The 16,485-nt window shown below is 37.5% G+C and overlaps 1 protein-coding gene across 1 annotated transcript in view; it reads left to right on the top strand.

Moving 5' to 3' along the window:
- Positions 1-16,485, top strand: part of lrrk1 (leucine-rich repeat kinase 1) — a 90,283-nt gene that overhangs the window by 69,041 nt on the left and 4,757 nt on the right. The window contains 5 exon segments of the mRNA XM_079637247.1: positions 454-593; positions 2,784-2,935; positions 9,298-9,415; positions 11,183-11,299; positions 13,276-14,156. Of these exon segments, the coding sequence (XP_079493373.1) occupies positions 454-593; positions 2,784-2,935; positions 9,298-9,415; positions 11,183-11,299; positions 13,276-14,156 (1,408 nt within the window).

Below are 16,485 nucleotides of genomic sequence, written 5' to 3'. Positions count from 1 at the left end.
TGTCCATTTTTTATGTAAAGGGGACAGATTTATATATTTTTTTAATAAATTACTTGCAGCCAGGGAAATGGCTCAAGGAAGACCCACAAGATGAATATTCAAATCCCCCCAAAATGTGTACAACATGGAAACTATGACCTTTTCATAAAATTTCATCATACTGGAGGAAAATGTTGTTAATAAATAAATAATAATAATAAATCATTTGCTTAAGCTTATATAATAATGAAGAATTGGGAATAGTTTTACATTTTGTTCTGTTACTTGTTTTTTTTTATGCTCTTTGAAAAGAGGACAAAATTGAAATGCTAATCAGAAGCCTTTTTTTGTGGTCTCAGACTTTTGAACCCCATTGTGTTTCATGGAAGAAAGAAGGTCACATAGGTTTCCTTGAATATAAACCAACAGGAATCATTCAGTGGTGTTTGTTCTGTCTCACTCTGTGATTGACAGCTTGCATGGGTCAACACCAACTCCAGATCGCTAAGAAACTATCTAAAGGACTCAGACCAGCGCTGGGCACCCCAGAGGAGGTGCAGTTTCACTGTCTGCAGGTGTTGATGCAGGAGTGCTGGGACACCAAACCAGAGAAGGTACAGTGTGGTTCTGCCTTTTCACCTATTATGCCCCTTTTCACAAGATGTAAAATAAGTCTCTGATGTCACCAGAGTATTTATGTGAAGTTTTAGCTCAAAATAACCAACTGATAATGTTTTACAGCATGTTTAAATTGCCACTTTTTGGGGTTGAGAAAAACGTGCCGTTTTAGTGTGTATCCCTTTAAATGCAAATGAGCTGCTGCTGCCGGCACAGAGGGCGGAGCTTCAAGAGCTCGCACTCAGTGTCAGGACAATCTCATCTCACGGAATGATATCATCAAAACAGAAACTCTCAGTAGCGGTGTTCATTTCGACCCGGAGTCGGACAATAATGCCCACAGAGTCAGAGAATACATGATGTATGGAAATAGAACAGGTATAGTTTAGTTTAATTATGGTTATTACTTATTTGTCATCTGCTTTTATTCACTATTAATACAAGCCTGCTGTAGCAGACCCTGTCCGAATGAAAAATATACTGATGAGTTAAATGAAGTTTATTGTACATCACACAAAAGATGAAGCGTTAGTTTTACTCCAGAAAATCACAGTAAGAGCTGAATAAACACAGTATAAGAAGTGTGCATTCAATTCTTATCCATAAACTCTCTCTCCCTTTCATTATCACAGACATCCCAAGTCTCCCGCATATTGATTGCGGCTCCCTAATGGCCGCAAATTAGTTAAAATCCGCGTAGCGTGCGCAGAGAGGGAGCGAGAGACCTTGCGTGTGTGTGCTGGTGCGTGTGTACCTCACAAAGTGCATGTAAGGACCCAACCAATCAATTGTCAGTGTGGGCGGGCTTTTATTTCTTCTCCCGAACCGAATTAATCAGAACCGAACCCCATTCACTTAGAACACCTCATTCACTTAGAAGACATTCTTGTCTACAGTCGAAACTATGGCGGACTGTGTCCAGCTCACTCACGGCGGGTCTATGCTAATATAGCAGTGTCAGTCAACAGTTGTGGGAGGGGCTTGTGCAAATCTACGCAACTTTGCCCAGAATCTGAAAATTACTTGTTCTGAGACACTGCTTATGATTTATGGGGATTAAAAAAACTGGGTGGATTTTTATCATTACAGGGTGGTTGTGTACACACACTGCCAACACACATTTATGTTCATACACCATGTAAAAGTGAATTTTGCATAATAGGTGCCCTTTAAAGTGCCCCTATGATGCTATTTTAAAGGTTTCTCATTTTGTTTTGGAGGTCTCCCACAATAGGTTTACATGCGTTCAAGGTCAAAAAAACTATTTATTTTCTCATAATAAACATTGCAGCATCTACTCTTTTCTCACAGTGTCTGAAACGGTTGGATAAGGGATTCAGTCTCTCTAAGTCCCTACTTTCCAAGAGCCTACTCTGCTCTGATTGGTCAGATGGCTCAGTCTGATATGATTCTGTAAGGTCTACAGCTTACAGTGCGGAAACAAATAGTTGGTTTTTACTGTATGAATTTGAGCCAGAGTCCTCACCCTTTGGAAGTGCATGCAAAGTGGATTTGCTTTCACAGCGCAAAAAACGGCTTCTTCTCAACGTTTGACAACACAAACTAAACTCTTCCATGTCTCAGCTTCACCTACAGTGTTTGAGGGCGGGTCAAAGTAGACGTTGTGTGCGGGCAGCATAGGCTAGCATTATGCAAATTTGTTACAAGCCCTACATTAAAGCAGAAAGAAAGCCTGAAGTTACTGACGACTCGTTTCAGGGTTTTCTTTTCAGAAGTAATTTAGTCATTTATCGTGCACTGACCTTTTACATTTATAAAAGGTAATAAATAATAAACTACTAAGTGGAAACACACACTACTTGTAAGGTATTATCCAATAAAGAATAATAGGTCTTCTTTAAAGATTTATTTTTCAAATATATATAAAGTATAAAAGAGTTATTTTAACTTGTAATTATATTTCTCAATATTACTGTTTTACTGTATTTTTGATCAAATAAATGCAGCTTTGGTGAGTATAAAAGACTTATTTTAAAAACATTTAAACATTTTACCAACCCCAAACTTTTGAATGGTAGTGTACAGTATGTCATAATGGTTATTGTCTTAGTTCTTAACATACACCTGAGGCAAAAATAGTCATGTAGGCACATTTTAACCTGCAGATGTTGTAAAAATAAGGCATGTACTGTATCTAATAATGTCTTGTCCTCCTGTGGCTTTAGCGTCCCCTGGCCGCTCCTCTCATGAGACAGATGCAGGAACCCAGTTTTGCTTGTCTCAGGTACCTGCTGTCCTGCCAGGAACACAGTCAGCTCTTCTTATCGCCGCTGCAGGGCCCCAACGCCGTATTCTGGGATGGAGACAAAGACGACAGGTGCGCTGACATCCTGTCTACTGCCTACAAAGCTGTCTTCTAAGGCAGCATCCTAAATGAAATATAAGGTCATAGATTACTGATTTGGCATACTTTAAATAGGCAGTTTCAGCTTATTTTAAATGAGCTGTGTTAACGCACTGTTAAACTACTTGCATGACTGAAACATCTCCAGTTGACTAGCAGAGCATTCATTTAGTTTGTTTGTTAAAGAAGCGCACTGGCACTGGAATGTGTTGTTTTTAGGGCTGTTTTCGACTAAGGATTTTCATAGTCGAATCTGATTCGTTAGATTTTGCCATAGTCGACTGATAGTCGAACCTTTTTTTTTTTTTTTTTTTTTTTTTTTTAGATAGCAGCTAGATTTTTTCCATTTCAAACAAAAGAGCTAAAAAACACATATCACACATATATCATAACATTTCATAAACATGAGGAGCAATATGAGAGAGAAATTTGGTGATCGTTGTTTAGGTAGGCTACATTAAACCACGTAAAGCTTTTTAACGCACATGAGAACCGCGTGGAGTCAACTCACAGCCGCTCCGCAGCCCTGCTGAAAATGTGAAGCAGAAACGCTTAATATCAGATAACGTCCATAATAATTGGACTCCGGGTTCGATTTTTTTTACCATTTTCAGTGGTTATGAGGAGCAATATGAGAGGGAAATTTGGTAATCGTTGTTTAGGTACATTAAACCACGTAAAGCTTTTTAACGCACATGAGAACCGTGTGGAGTCAACCCACAGCCGCTCCGCAGCCCTGCTGAAAATGTGAAGCAGATTTTTGAATACATTTTTATTTATTTACATTAGTAAGCTACAGGACATCGTCTTTCAAAACATGACCTGCGCGAAAGCGAAAAAAATAAATAAAATTGTACCCAGCCCTTCTGAAAATGCGAATGCGTCTCTGTCCCCAGCACATTTCAAACCAAACTGACGCCCATGTATTCGACTATGAGGTTCATAGTCGAATCAGACCTCTCCGAATCGAATCGTCGAATCCTCGACTATTAGAAGTCAGCCCTAGTTGTTTTTAAAATCATGCTGAGCGTTCGTTGTCGCTGTTATCAGTGGCGGAAGACAACTGTGCTCTCTTTGCGCTTGTGCACTTCACACAGAAGACCGCTTCAATCTTTCGCGCAACGCCGTTGTGGAGACTATTCGTTCTGGTGAAATAACAAAATGCACACAAACGTGTCCATGCTCTTGATATACAATCACTGATTAACCTCTTTGGCTTTTAATGGGGAAAAAACCTATACAAGGGTGGATTAGAACCCAGAACCTCTGACACGCTTAACAAAAGTTCTACAGACCATTATGGTACTGGAGCATTCTATGTGAATCTATGCATTTATTCACTGATGTGACTAACAATATTGTATTATAGTAGATGTAAGGATGAAACTATCACGTTAAACATGATATTTATGTCGATAAATTAAAACTCAATGTAGTAGTTTTAACACACTCAAAACTATTGAAATTGATTTCAGGACATTGTAATGTTTATACATGTTTTTTACTTCTGTTATTGTTATTGTTACTCCCACTCCTGCCCCACCCACTTTTTAAACAAAGTTATGCCACACCGAGTATGAATTTATTTATATATTTTTAATTACATTGAACATTGTATTCTAAGTTGTTAATGAATGAGTATTATGTATATTTAATATAGTTAATTTACATTTCTCTAACTTCATCCCAGTGTAGTACTATTTATTTAATATTGTAGTATTTATTAATATTTTGATTTAAGTTTGTTTGTTTTATTTTTAAGTTTATTTCATTTTAGCTTCATTTCAATTAATTTTATTAAGTTTTAGTTTTATTTAACAGTAACAGCACTATTTCTTACTACTATCCTAAATACATTTCATCACATTCTATGATAGGATTACCTTCTCCGTTAAGGATGAACTGAACTGGAATTTGAGTAAAGGTGATATAACAGATATATTGTATTTATTCTCATTGGTACAATTATTAAAATGGCAGAATTTGTTAAAAGGGATAAAATGGTACATTGAAAATGTTGTTGTTGTTGCACGGGCGCCGCCATATTGGATTTCAACATTCGACTACGTCACTGGCATGGTAGCTCATAGACATGTATAAAGCCTTTATACATGTCTATGTGGTAGCTACTCCGTTCACTGGTGAGGGTTGACTGAAACTCCTGCGCGCAGCTAACTTTTTTGCCCGCCCCAACTTTATTTATTTTGGTTTTAACCTTAACACGTTGCGTGCAGCTAACTTGACAAGCGATCCCATTGGATGAATTCGTCCAATCAAATTTCCATCTTAAAAATATATAAAATTTCCATTTATCTGCCTCGATTTTCTAAAACGCACAGGACCTCAAGCTTGTTTTTGTATTTTCTCTAAATGCACACGACATATATAAGCAGTTTCTATTTCCTAAAATGCATAATGTGCGTGGATACAATAAATGAGAGTGCATGACAGGCTACAGCCCTCCAACCGCATTTCCCTCTTATAACACCGTGAACCACTATTGCTCCATTCATAATTGACCTTGTACATTGCAAATACAATCTAATGCATATTTTAGACAAAACTTTGTATTTTATGCAATTTTTGAGACAACATTATTTGGTACATAATAATATTAAATCAAGTGATCAAAGTGCTCATTGCTGTTGCGATCAGTGGCGTGGATACAGTGGCTCGCGCACACGCCGCAGTCTTCACTCGGACGCGCGAGACTCTATTCGTTCCGGTGAAATAAGAAAACATAATGCACACAAACGTGTCCTTGCTTGATATACAACCACTGATGAACATATTCGGGTTTGATGAAAGAAAAAAAGAAGAAAAAACTATGGGACTGCGGATTTGATCTCAAAACCTCTGACACGCTTGGCGAATGTTCTACCACTGGACCATTACGGCACATGTTAAATAGGCGGATCTGTGTATTTATTCACGCGAAAATTCTCGGCACTGACAACATATATTACATCTCATTTAACGACAAACCCCATGTAGCTATTTAGAATGATTGCTGGTCATCGCCATGTTATTATACATACATCTGATTTAGCATTGTACGGTATTAGCATCCCTGTCCCACCCACTTTTTAAAACAAAGTTACGCCACTGATTAGTTCGTAAATGTGTAGTCATACTACTGGCCTGTCCCTCAGGCACAAATGCGTAACCCATGCCATTAAAATGACTAATTTTCCTGTGTATTCGCTCTGTGCAACTAGCGAATATACCTTATACTGTCTATGGAATATACAGGACCGCAGGTCCTACCATGCCAGTGACGTCATCGAAATTGCCAGCGTTCTTATAACAGTTTTTGTGTAGCTTAAAAAAAGCTATATTGATATTTGTAATAATTTTTGTTTTGTGTAATTTACTTTTAACTGTCATAAACAACACGTTATCAACGTTGATTATTTTCAGTTCAGTTCATCTTTAAGGATGCACCTTGGTATTTAGCCAAAACGTGAGGGTTTCGGAACAGCTTTCCTGTCATTAGTGCTCCTATGACGCCTTAAAATGCTGCCTATGTATGCAGCTCACTAGGTTTTGGAGCAGGTCTTCAGTAATGAGACTGAAAGGCCAAAGAAAATGAAATCTCAAAGAACAGGTTTGCACTTTACAGTAATGGCCCTCATATGCTGGTACAAGTCAAATCACCAATACAGATTGTTTCAAAGCAGCTTTACAGTGATAACAGGAAAATAAGTCAGTTCAGTGTTGATTTCAGTTCCGTTGGAAAGTTGGAAAAAATCAATTATTAAATTAGTTAATTTCGTCTGTAAAGCAGTTCCGCAAAAAAATTATATCCTCGTCCAGCTCAGTTCAGTTCTCATACAACAGCGTGAGATCAGTAATATTGTTGAAGATTACAAACCCCCATACCAGCCCATAATCAACCCTTTCACTCCATTTCCCTCATTTAAATGCCCTCCCGTTATTCTATTTACTGCCAATTGCTCTCCTTCAGACCTCTTGCTCACTCATATAAACACCCTCATTAAAATCATTCAGGAATCTCATTTTCCCGCTTCCCTTGACGCTCTCAAGCCTCCTTTCAAAAAATGACTAATTTTAATATTCATGAACATATATAATATATATATATATATATATATATATATTATACTTATTATGCATGACGGCCTAACAGGCTGATAAATGCCCTGCCATGTACAGCTGGCCTCATCTGATCATTGGCTGCTTTGTTTGTGAGCACTGGATCTTTCTACAAAACACTTAGACGAAAGGCTTCACTTTTATCTTGCAGCGCAGGTGTTTGCAATTACCATCTTTGCCCGTCATCACGCCAAATGGAGCCGCTGTAGTCGCATTGGAGGTTCCTTCAATACCTCATTGCGGGCAGAACAAAGAAGGCTTTGTCTTGCGTTAATCGTCATATTAGGCCACGACTCCTGCCTACCTAGTGCCCTACTCTAAACATGGGCGTGAGTCCTTACAAATACAGACAGTATGCTTTGAGATGGTTAAAAAACAGCTGGAAACAATATCGGAATTTTTTAATTCTGTTTACCAAGTAAATTGTGAATTTTCAAGGAAATAGTCAAATATAATTTCATAACGTATTATTCATTATAAACAATCAATTTCAAAAGTAAACTGTCCTAAAACAGGCTAAAAGACCAGACTGGGACACCGAATTCGTTTTTTTCTGGTAAAGATAAATCATAGTGACAGTAAAATATTTATAATGAACAAAAGTTTATATTTGAAATAAATTGTTCTTTTGGACTTTCTATTAATCGGTGTTCAAAGAATCCTGAAACAGGAGTATTGCTGAGTATAATATACTTTTTTTCAAAAACAAGCACAAACTTTTGAATGTCATGTTTTGCTCTGCTCTGTAATATTTCATTGTGTAGAAATTGATCTTTGTAGCTGTTTATGTAGATAATAATAATCCTGTAATCTACCAAAAACTGTAACAGTCATGGAAATTAATTTATAAAAAGAGTGGAAACCCTGCTGAGCTGGTTTTAGATGGTCTCAACTGGTTTAAGTTGGTCTCTCATCTTGGCCAAGCTGGGCAGCCACATGGTCTCCCAGTTTGACCAACTGAAAAGTGCAAATAAACTGTCCTAAAACAGGCTAAAAGACCAGATTGGGACACCTAATTCGTTTTTCTGGTCTTTAAGTTGGTCCATCCTGGGCAAGCTGGTGCTTAGAAGAAAAAACCTCTAAAAACTGGTAACAGACCAGTTTGACTGGACTGGGAGACCAGCTAAAACCAGCAAACCAGTTTATGCTGGTTTAAGGTATTTTCTTTTCAGCAGGGAAGACAACAAGGCATCAAATAATTGGCACAACCCAGGCAGTAAAAGCTCCATGTGGGATTTGAGATCTAATGCCCCCCTTGATCATTGGATACCAGCAATATTCTGTAAATTATATTTGAAGTACATTAGCTTGAGCTTGGCCTGATTCACTTTGTCACCGCAGCCTTTATTTGTCCAAGTTTGACATTGCCAATTAGATTATTGTGGCTTCATAAGCGAAAAGGAAAAATAGAAATCCAAATAAACAACTTGCTAGGGTATTTGGTTCAGAAGCGTCCATAGTTAAATTATGGAGTGTGTTCTGACTGATTGAATCATTTGGGTCCTGTCACAGTGCACAGTCAGATAAATGACTCGGCTGATCAAGTAATGAATCAACGTTGCGCAAATGAATTAACGAAATATCTAAACCTGCACAATGCACTACTGCTGCTGAAAGCTGTGCACCCGCATAACAGCATAATGTATAATAAATGTTTAGATTAAAGACTGCTCATAAATCAAACCGTGCATTAAACTCACTTTGTAACATATATGTCCGTAAAAAAAGAACTACTCAGAACATAACAGCCAGGACTTGAGTTATGTTTATTAGTGGCGTCAAGCATCATTATTGCTGTGTAAAATATCAAGTTTTAAAATTAATATTTCCAGGCCTTAATGAAAATTAAACAGTCATGGAAATGTGAATATAAAGGAATAACACAGAGACGTGTGGGCTTACTCTTTTGAATTGAGTAAGGAATCACCTGTCAACCACCCCGAACCAAGGTAAAACTAATAAATAAAAATGATTAAAAACTATAAACTTATTTAAAACACACAACAAAATTATTATATCATAACTAAAATTAAAGTGAAAACAGAAAATATAAAAAAACAGTCTAATTCAAAATATAGAAACTGCATAGTAACATCCGAGAAAAGCACCACTCGCATTTTCTTAAATGTGGATTTTATAACTGCTGTGTGCCAAAGACAAATCTATGTTTCTGTGTGTGTGTGTGTGTGTGTGTGTGTGTGTGCGTGCACATCTTACAGGAACTACACCGTTGTAAACTTGGCCAAGGGGCAGGTGGAGGTAAAACGGATGTCATGCCCGGGAACACGTCTGAGCTGCCAAATAAAGATGGAGAACACCCTGTGGACCGCCACCGAGGTGAGCCTCTGGGAAACATGGCGCGGCTCCCTGTCAGTCGCTGCATTCTGTTCAACAGTGTAGGAATGTTACCAAGGCAACAGCAATAATGGATATACACTGTCCTCCAGCTCTCACAGTGAAGGAGATGTGTTGTAATTAATGTTTGTTGCTCAAGTTTGGTTTGTGATTTCTTCACCACTAGCAGGATAGTAAAAATAATGACAGTCTTCAAACAGGTTTCCTAAATAGATTCCTCTGCCCCAAACTCACACTATTAGTTGACACTGCCTTGTTTTAATGCCTGTAGGCTAAGATTTTACTTGGAAAGTATTTTTAGAGATTTGTTTAATACGATTAAAAGTTCCATTCAAAAGTTTGGGGTAATTCATTAATTTCAAATAAATGCTGTTTAAACATCTGATAGAACCCAAAATAAGTGTTTAAGTATTTCAACGTAAAAACATTGACCTTTTAATTTAGTTAATTTTGTTTTACTGTTTTTAGTTAATTTTGTTTTAAGTTTGACTGACTAGTTTTCCTCAAGCAGTGAAGTGTAAGAAATAAGAATACATCTTCAGATAGCACTTTGTAATTATGGAAAGGAATTATGAATTTCATTTTGGTTCTTATTCTGATTTCAGTTAAAAATATATATTGTGCCTCAACCATTATTTTTGTAATTTTGAGGAACAAAGAATGGACAGTAATGGCGCTTTTCCACTGCATGGTACGGTACGGTTCGGTACGGCACGGCACGCTTTGGCGCTTTTCCACTGCATGGTACGGTACGGCTCGGTTCGGTACGGCTCTCTTATGGAGCATTTCCACTGCATGGTACGGTACGGTACGGCTCGCTTCAGCTCGCTTTAAATGGTACCACCTCTGTTGAGGTTCCAAGCGTACCGTACCGATACTAAACGTGACGTGAAAACACTGCAGATCACTGATTGGTCAGACAGAATCGTCACTTCAGCGTCATTGTATATTTGCTACACGAGACACTAAACCCGCTATATTTAAATAGCCAGACAACAGCAAACGCGGTAGCACCTGTTTTTAGAGTTTTTACTTGACAAAAAAAGTTCAAAAAAATCAAACAAGAAATGGCTGAATCGTGGTCAGTGGACGAGGTGCAGACGTTCCTCTCGTTGGTTGCCGAGGAGCGGAAGTAGCACAGCTCTTAGCCGCACACGGCTACCACCAGACATACAACTTAACGATCAGTCCCACCCACTTTGAAGCGGTACTAACTGCAGTGGAAAAGCAACCGAGCTAAAGCAAACCAAACCGTGCCGTACCGAGTTGAGTCGTACCACGCAGTGGAAAAGCAAAGCGAACCGAACCGCTCCACGCCGTGTTGAACCGTACCGAACCGAACCGAGCCGTACCATGCAGTGGAAAAGCGCCATAATTGGACTACAGGAAAAACAAAAAAGTTCTAAAGGCATCTTCATTAATTTACTCAGAATCCATTTGAAAATGGCACATACAGTTTACCAAGAATAGACACATGGATTTTAATGCAGCACAAGGGCAGCATGTACAGAGGATTTCTGTGGTTTTAGTCAGTGGAAGACTGTTGATCCAGAACCACCGGTGAAGCATGAATTTTATTTGGTCCCAGTATTTTGTAAAAAAAAAAAAAAAAAAATGTCATGAATTTAATTTGGTCCCAGTATTTTGAAGAAAAAAAAGAAGCATTTCTCGATTCCCAACCCTATTTGTAAGTGAGCACATAAAATGAATGGAGATGGTTATCTTGATACCGTGTTGATGTTTCTTCAGGAACAGGAAGTCTTTATCTACAGCCTGAAAGAGATGTGTCCCTTGAGTCACCCACAGAAACTGCTCTCCTGTCCGGCCGTGGTAACCTGTCTCTTTTTACTGCCCGCCAGCAAAGAGGTCAGTGCCCCGACTTGCAGTCATTGTCATGTAAACTATGCTTCTGTTATCATGTTTTTTGTTTTTGTTGTTTGGTTTAGATATCCAAATTAAAAGGAAAACTGTCTATGTACAATGTGCAGTATACATATATGCAGTTATTATTTTTAATCTCAACATGACAGAAAAGTGTGCGTGTGTGTGTGCGTGTGTGCGTGCGTGTGTGTGTGTGTGTGTGTGTGTGTGTGTTAGTCGTCTCGCTTTTGAAGTAGCTGGCGTCCAGGTGTTCCCACTCTCCCTCTCTTCAGCAGACGTCCCAATGACATATTCAGTCCTCGTCGCTTCTCCAAACACTCTCTTATTTGAGCCTCACTCTTTTTGAAGTGCCCTCGGTTCCCGCCATTAATTTGCTGCTGGTTTGGGGCTGTCAGGGCGGTTTTAGGGAGGAAACACTTTTTGATATGGTACTTGGACAAAAAAATGCATGTGAAGGTGGACTAAAATATACAGAGAATACATTTTTGTATTGTTAGACAGGATTTTGTTTTGTTTTAGTATGAATGTGTGTTTGTGAAGATTCTCAGATATCTTGGTCATTTAGAAGTTAAAAGCAGCTTGACAGATCACCACAGAATTGAATGATGCATTCATAGGCACAATAACTCTCATACACAATCTACACTAATCACATCCCTAAAAATGACTTCTTAATGAGTCTTTAATTAGTCTTTTTGACTTGTTTTCTAGCAAAAAAATTTTTATATATATATTATATTAATATAATATTAAATTAGATTCAATTATAATAAAAAGTATTATGTTAACATATATTTAAAAGTATAAATGTTTAGTCTTTTTTCAGCAAAAATATATATTTGAGAAGCAAAACTGTTAACAATTTAAAGATTTTTTTCATAAATTGAATGTGTATTCTGTCATTTTTACTTATTTTTAAACTTGTTTGTACTTACTGCACTGGGAGATATTTGTTCTCTTGTATTAAGAAACCTCTGAAAGCAAATCCTAATATTTTATGCAGTGTTGCTTTCCAAGTGGGTCTTGTTTCAGGGATATTTGAAGTGGAAAATGAGACAAAAGTACTTAAAAAAAAGCTCAGCTATTAAAAAATAGCACAGACAAACTTGTCATGTGTGAACGGCCTCTTATTCTGTTTAGCTAGTCGTGTTATTTGTTGCTTGTGATATTTGTATGACATCATAACATGTTTTTGACATGTTTCACAGTATTTTTTAAATGTTAAACAAATTAATTCTTACAGATGAAGTGTGATTTCTGTACAACTAGTGACACCAAACCGAATGACTAACTTCTTGCTCTGTAAGCTGCACATGTTTGTGGGCGCAGACTTCTGATATTGTGTGGGACAATAAAGCTAGATGACTTGAATCAGAATGAAAGGATCATTTCAACAGAGCTGAGATCATCCACATGTACATTAGTTATCAGTATGGAACAGACGTGCTGAGAAATCTTGTTTTGAAATATGCAGCATTTCAAGCTCGTGGGGCATCAAACGGAATTTCCACATATGTGCATTTTTATTTTTGACAACTTGTGATCTCGAAATGATGGAAAGTAATCTCTAGAAAAAGTTTATTTTTGGACTGACAGGAAGTGTTTTGGAAATCTAGTTGAAAATAGCCTTTATTTTTGCATTTCTGTTTTGGTGCCGCTAGTGGTGGAGATATGACTTCTTTTAAGTTTTATGTTTCATAATTTTACTATTACGTTATGTTCATTATATTCTATTATATTTATACAAATAATATTTTCGTGTGTGATCGGCTAAGTGAAATAATCTGCCAGTGCAATAAGACAAAATACACTCACAATAAAGATATTTAAAGGTCTAAAAATAAGTTTTAATATCTTATGCGATTTTGCAACTCAAGTAATTATGTCTGGTTTAAACTTGTACATGTTTTGGTTGTTAATTACATTACAAATGATTTATTTCCGTTATGTCTCTTGTTCAGTCTCTCCCTCAGGTGTTTGCAGGCATGTCTGATGGTCTCATAGCGGTTTATTCTCTGGTAGACGACATGCCAGTGGAGGGAGAGACCTACATCTGCTCACACACCATCAACCAGCGTCTTCTGAGTATGGACGACTCGGACCCTCGGCAGCGGCCGTACCCCGTGCGAAGCATCGTGCCCGTGAGCACCGGATCAGAGGTGTGGTACACCAACGGCCCCGGTGTGCTCGTCATCGACAGTCTCACGCTTCAACCCATCCGCCGCCTCGACCCGTATCTTCCGCCGTCCTGCGTGGTGTCCATGGCATCGTCCTCCAGCTGCTGGGGCGAAGAGGCCGTCTGGTGTCTGGACAGTCACACCAACACACTCCTGATGTATCACGCCGCAAGCTATCAGATCTGCGCCACATACAACTGCAGCGACGCAAATCCACTGCGTGACGTTTTCCCCGTGGAGAGGCCGGCGGGGATTATGACCCCCGTGAGCCCTGTCGTAGACAAGGAGTCTCTTCCTCTCAACCTGGAACTAGTTCAGATAACGGTTACGCACAGCGAGGACGCAGGAACACAGATCTTGTGCCAGCAGGACTCGCTGGATTACTGCTCCATGACGTCTTCCGGGTTCAGCTCGGAACAGCTGGATCAGAACGGGGATTTGGAGCAGGGCGGCCCGTCGGGTCTTCCTCACATCGAGCGCTCTAGTTCGGGACCCCTCAGCTCTTTGACTAGTTCCAGCAGTATGCCCTTTTCTGTCGCAGTTTCACCGGATTCAGTTCCATCCAGGAGCGCAACAGATCCTGAACTAGCGGATCAAAGATACACACCACTGCAGATGCAGGCCGTAAACATCATTCCTGTCAACAGCACCATCTGGGTTCCCAGGTACGGCTAGCACATCATCATAACGGTTATGACAAAAATCATAAATACCATCCTTGGTATTATTTTTGATTAATAGAATTTAAAAAATACTTTATTTGTGTGTTATTTTGATGGTGTCATGCCACAAGGCCAGACTTTTGAAAATCAAATATTAAATAAATTAATAGTTTTATTCACCAGGGATACATTCATTTGATCAAAATGTTTTAAGATTTTAAGATTCCGTTTAAAATTCCGCTTGGGGTTAGTAAGAGATTTTAAAAAGTCAGAAGTCTCATATGCTCACCAAGGCTGCATTTATTTGATTAAAAAATGCAGAAAATTGTGAAATATATTACAATTTAAAATAACTGTTTTCTATTTTACTGTAGAATTTCCAGCATCATTACTCCAGTCTTCAGTCACATTACTTTCATTCATTCTCAAAATCAATTGTTGTGTCTGTTTATATTAGTTAATGCACTGTGAACTAACATGAACAAACAATAAATAATTGTGTTTCTATTAACTAGCATTAACAAAGATTAATACAAATATACTTTTCATTGTTAGTTCACAATATCTAATGCATTAACCAATGTTAAAAAATTTGTCTTTATTGTAAAGTGTAATAAGACATTTCTTATTATTATCAATGTTGAAAACAGCTGTGCAGCTTAATATTTTTGTGTAAACCATGATACATTTTTCCAGGATGACCGGTATTTGATGAATATAAAGTTCAAAATAAATCTTTTGGACTTTTGATCAATTGAATGCATATTTGCTGAATAGAAGTATTAATTTATATAAAAAATTATACTGACCACAAATGTTTGTACAGTGGTGCAAATATAAATGCAACTGGAGTAGATATAATGCTCTAATCAGTACTTTTCATGATTAGTTGATCATGTAATCATAATCTTGTTTTGTTTTCTGATTAATTGTGCAGCCCAATCAGACAAAACTAACAACCTTTGAGCACATACAAAACATACAAGCATTTAGCACAGCATCTCTGCTGTTAAAGTTGGAATATCAAAACTGACCATTTTAATGCACATTACTTATATCTTTATGAATCTTAATTTTATTGTAAACAATTCATCCATTCATATATATTTTTATAAAATTATTTTAACTTCGTTATCTATTGTTGTTAGGTAGCCGTTTCACTTATAAATACTTTACAGTACAGTAGTAAAATCGGTCACTTGTATTTTGTATTTCATGCTGACTTTAAAACACAGAGGCATTTTAGACATCCTTTAAGATTTGCAGAGGTTGAACATGCTCTTGGATCAACATTCAGTCAGGGTGATGTTTGTGTTAGCGTTAGCAGTCCCGTTGATCTCAATAGCAGTTTCTTAGGTTGTTTTGAGCAAATCACCTGAACCTAGGGCTTAGTTTGAGCCTAAAACTACATGATTGCAGTCGTACGTGTAGAATTAGATCTGTGATTGGTCCATCATCGTCCTCTGGTTTCAGACTATGATAAATGTTGTTCCGACAAAAGAACATGTCCTGCTGGAGTTTTTCATCAATTAAACATTTGGTTAAAGAGAGCTTAAGCACAAGATCAAGGGCAGAATGAAGTGTTATTTCAGAAGAGCACATTAAAATGTCTATGTTTTATTCATGAATATACAATGCATCATAATTTGAGTGGTTTATAATTTGAGCAGGACTTTATTCTCTATAACCCAGACACCAGGGTGTAATCAGGTCACACAGGTGCCTCATATTGTGCTCAAAGGCAACCGAGGCGCCCAATAAAGACATTGATTTATAAAAGAAGCTTCCTGCAACTTATAAACTAGGTTAGGTTAGTTCACTATTGTATTATAGTATAATATGTCATTTAAGTGTACAATGTGTTCATTTATTATTCTAACAATAAAATAGTAAATCGGCAGATAATATTATTTAGCATTCATTATTATAAAGGGAACTACAGATTCTCTTTCACGGTTTTGGTTGATGCCAACTAAAATGATTCATGTAGTCCCTATTTTAAATGGATTAAGTAGACGTCTGTTTTGCAAATGTAAGCACATTGAATGCATTCAAATTAAGTGATCAAGAATGGTTGCATTACCTCATTTTAATTAAGCAAATTGAACAACCAGGCAAAAAAGTGTGTGTGTGTTATTTTATAATTTTCACAAAATGTTCATGGCCCCCAGAATATTTTGTTATATGAATATCTGAACATGCAATTTGTAACAGAGCTTCAGCTTTTACAATTTTTTATTATTATTATTATTATAGCTTAATCTTTTTTTATCAACACTTAGTCTTGAATGTGGTAGTCTTGAAGTTTCATAAAAATAATAATAATAATTTT

The sequence above is a fragment of the Phoxinus phoxinus genome (assembly GCF_949152265.1).
Source record: "Phoxinus phoxinus genome assembly, chromosome: 2".
NCBI lineage: Eukaryota > Metazoa > Chordata > Actinopteri > Cypriniformes > Leuciscidae > Phoxinus > Phoxinus phoxinus.
Note: the sequence above shows the minus strand (reverse complement) of the source record. Positions and strands in the feature narration are given on the sequence as shown.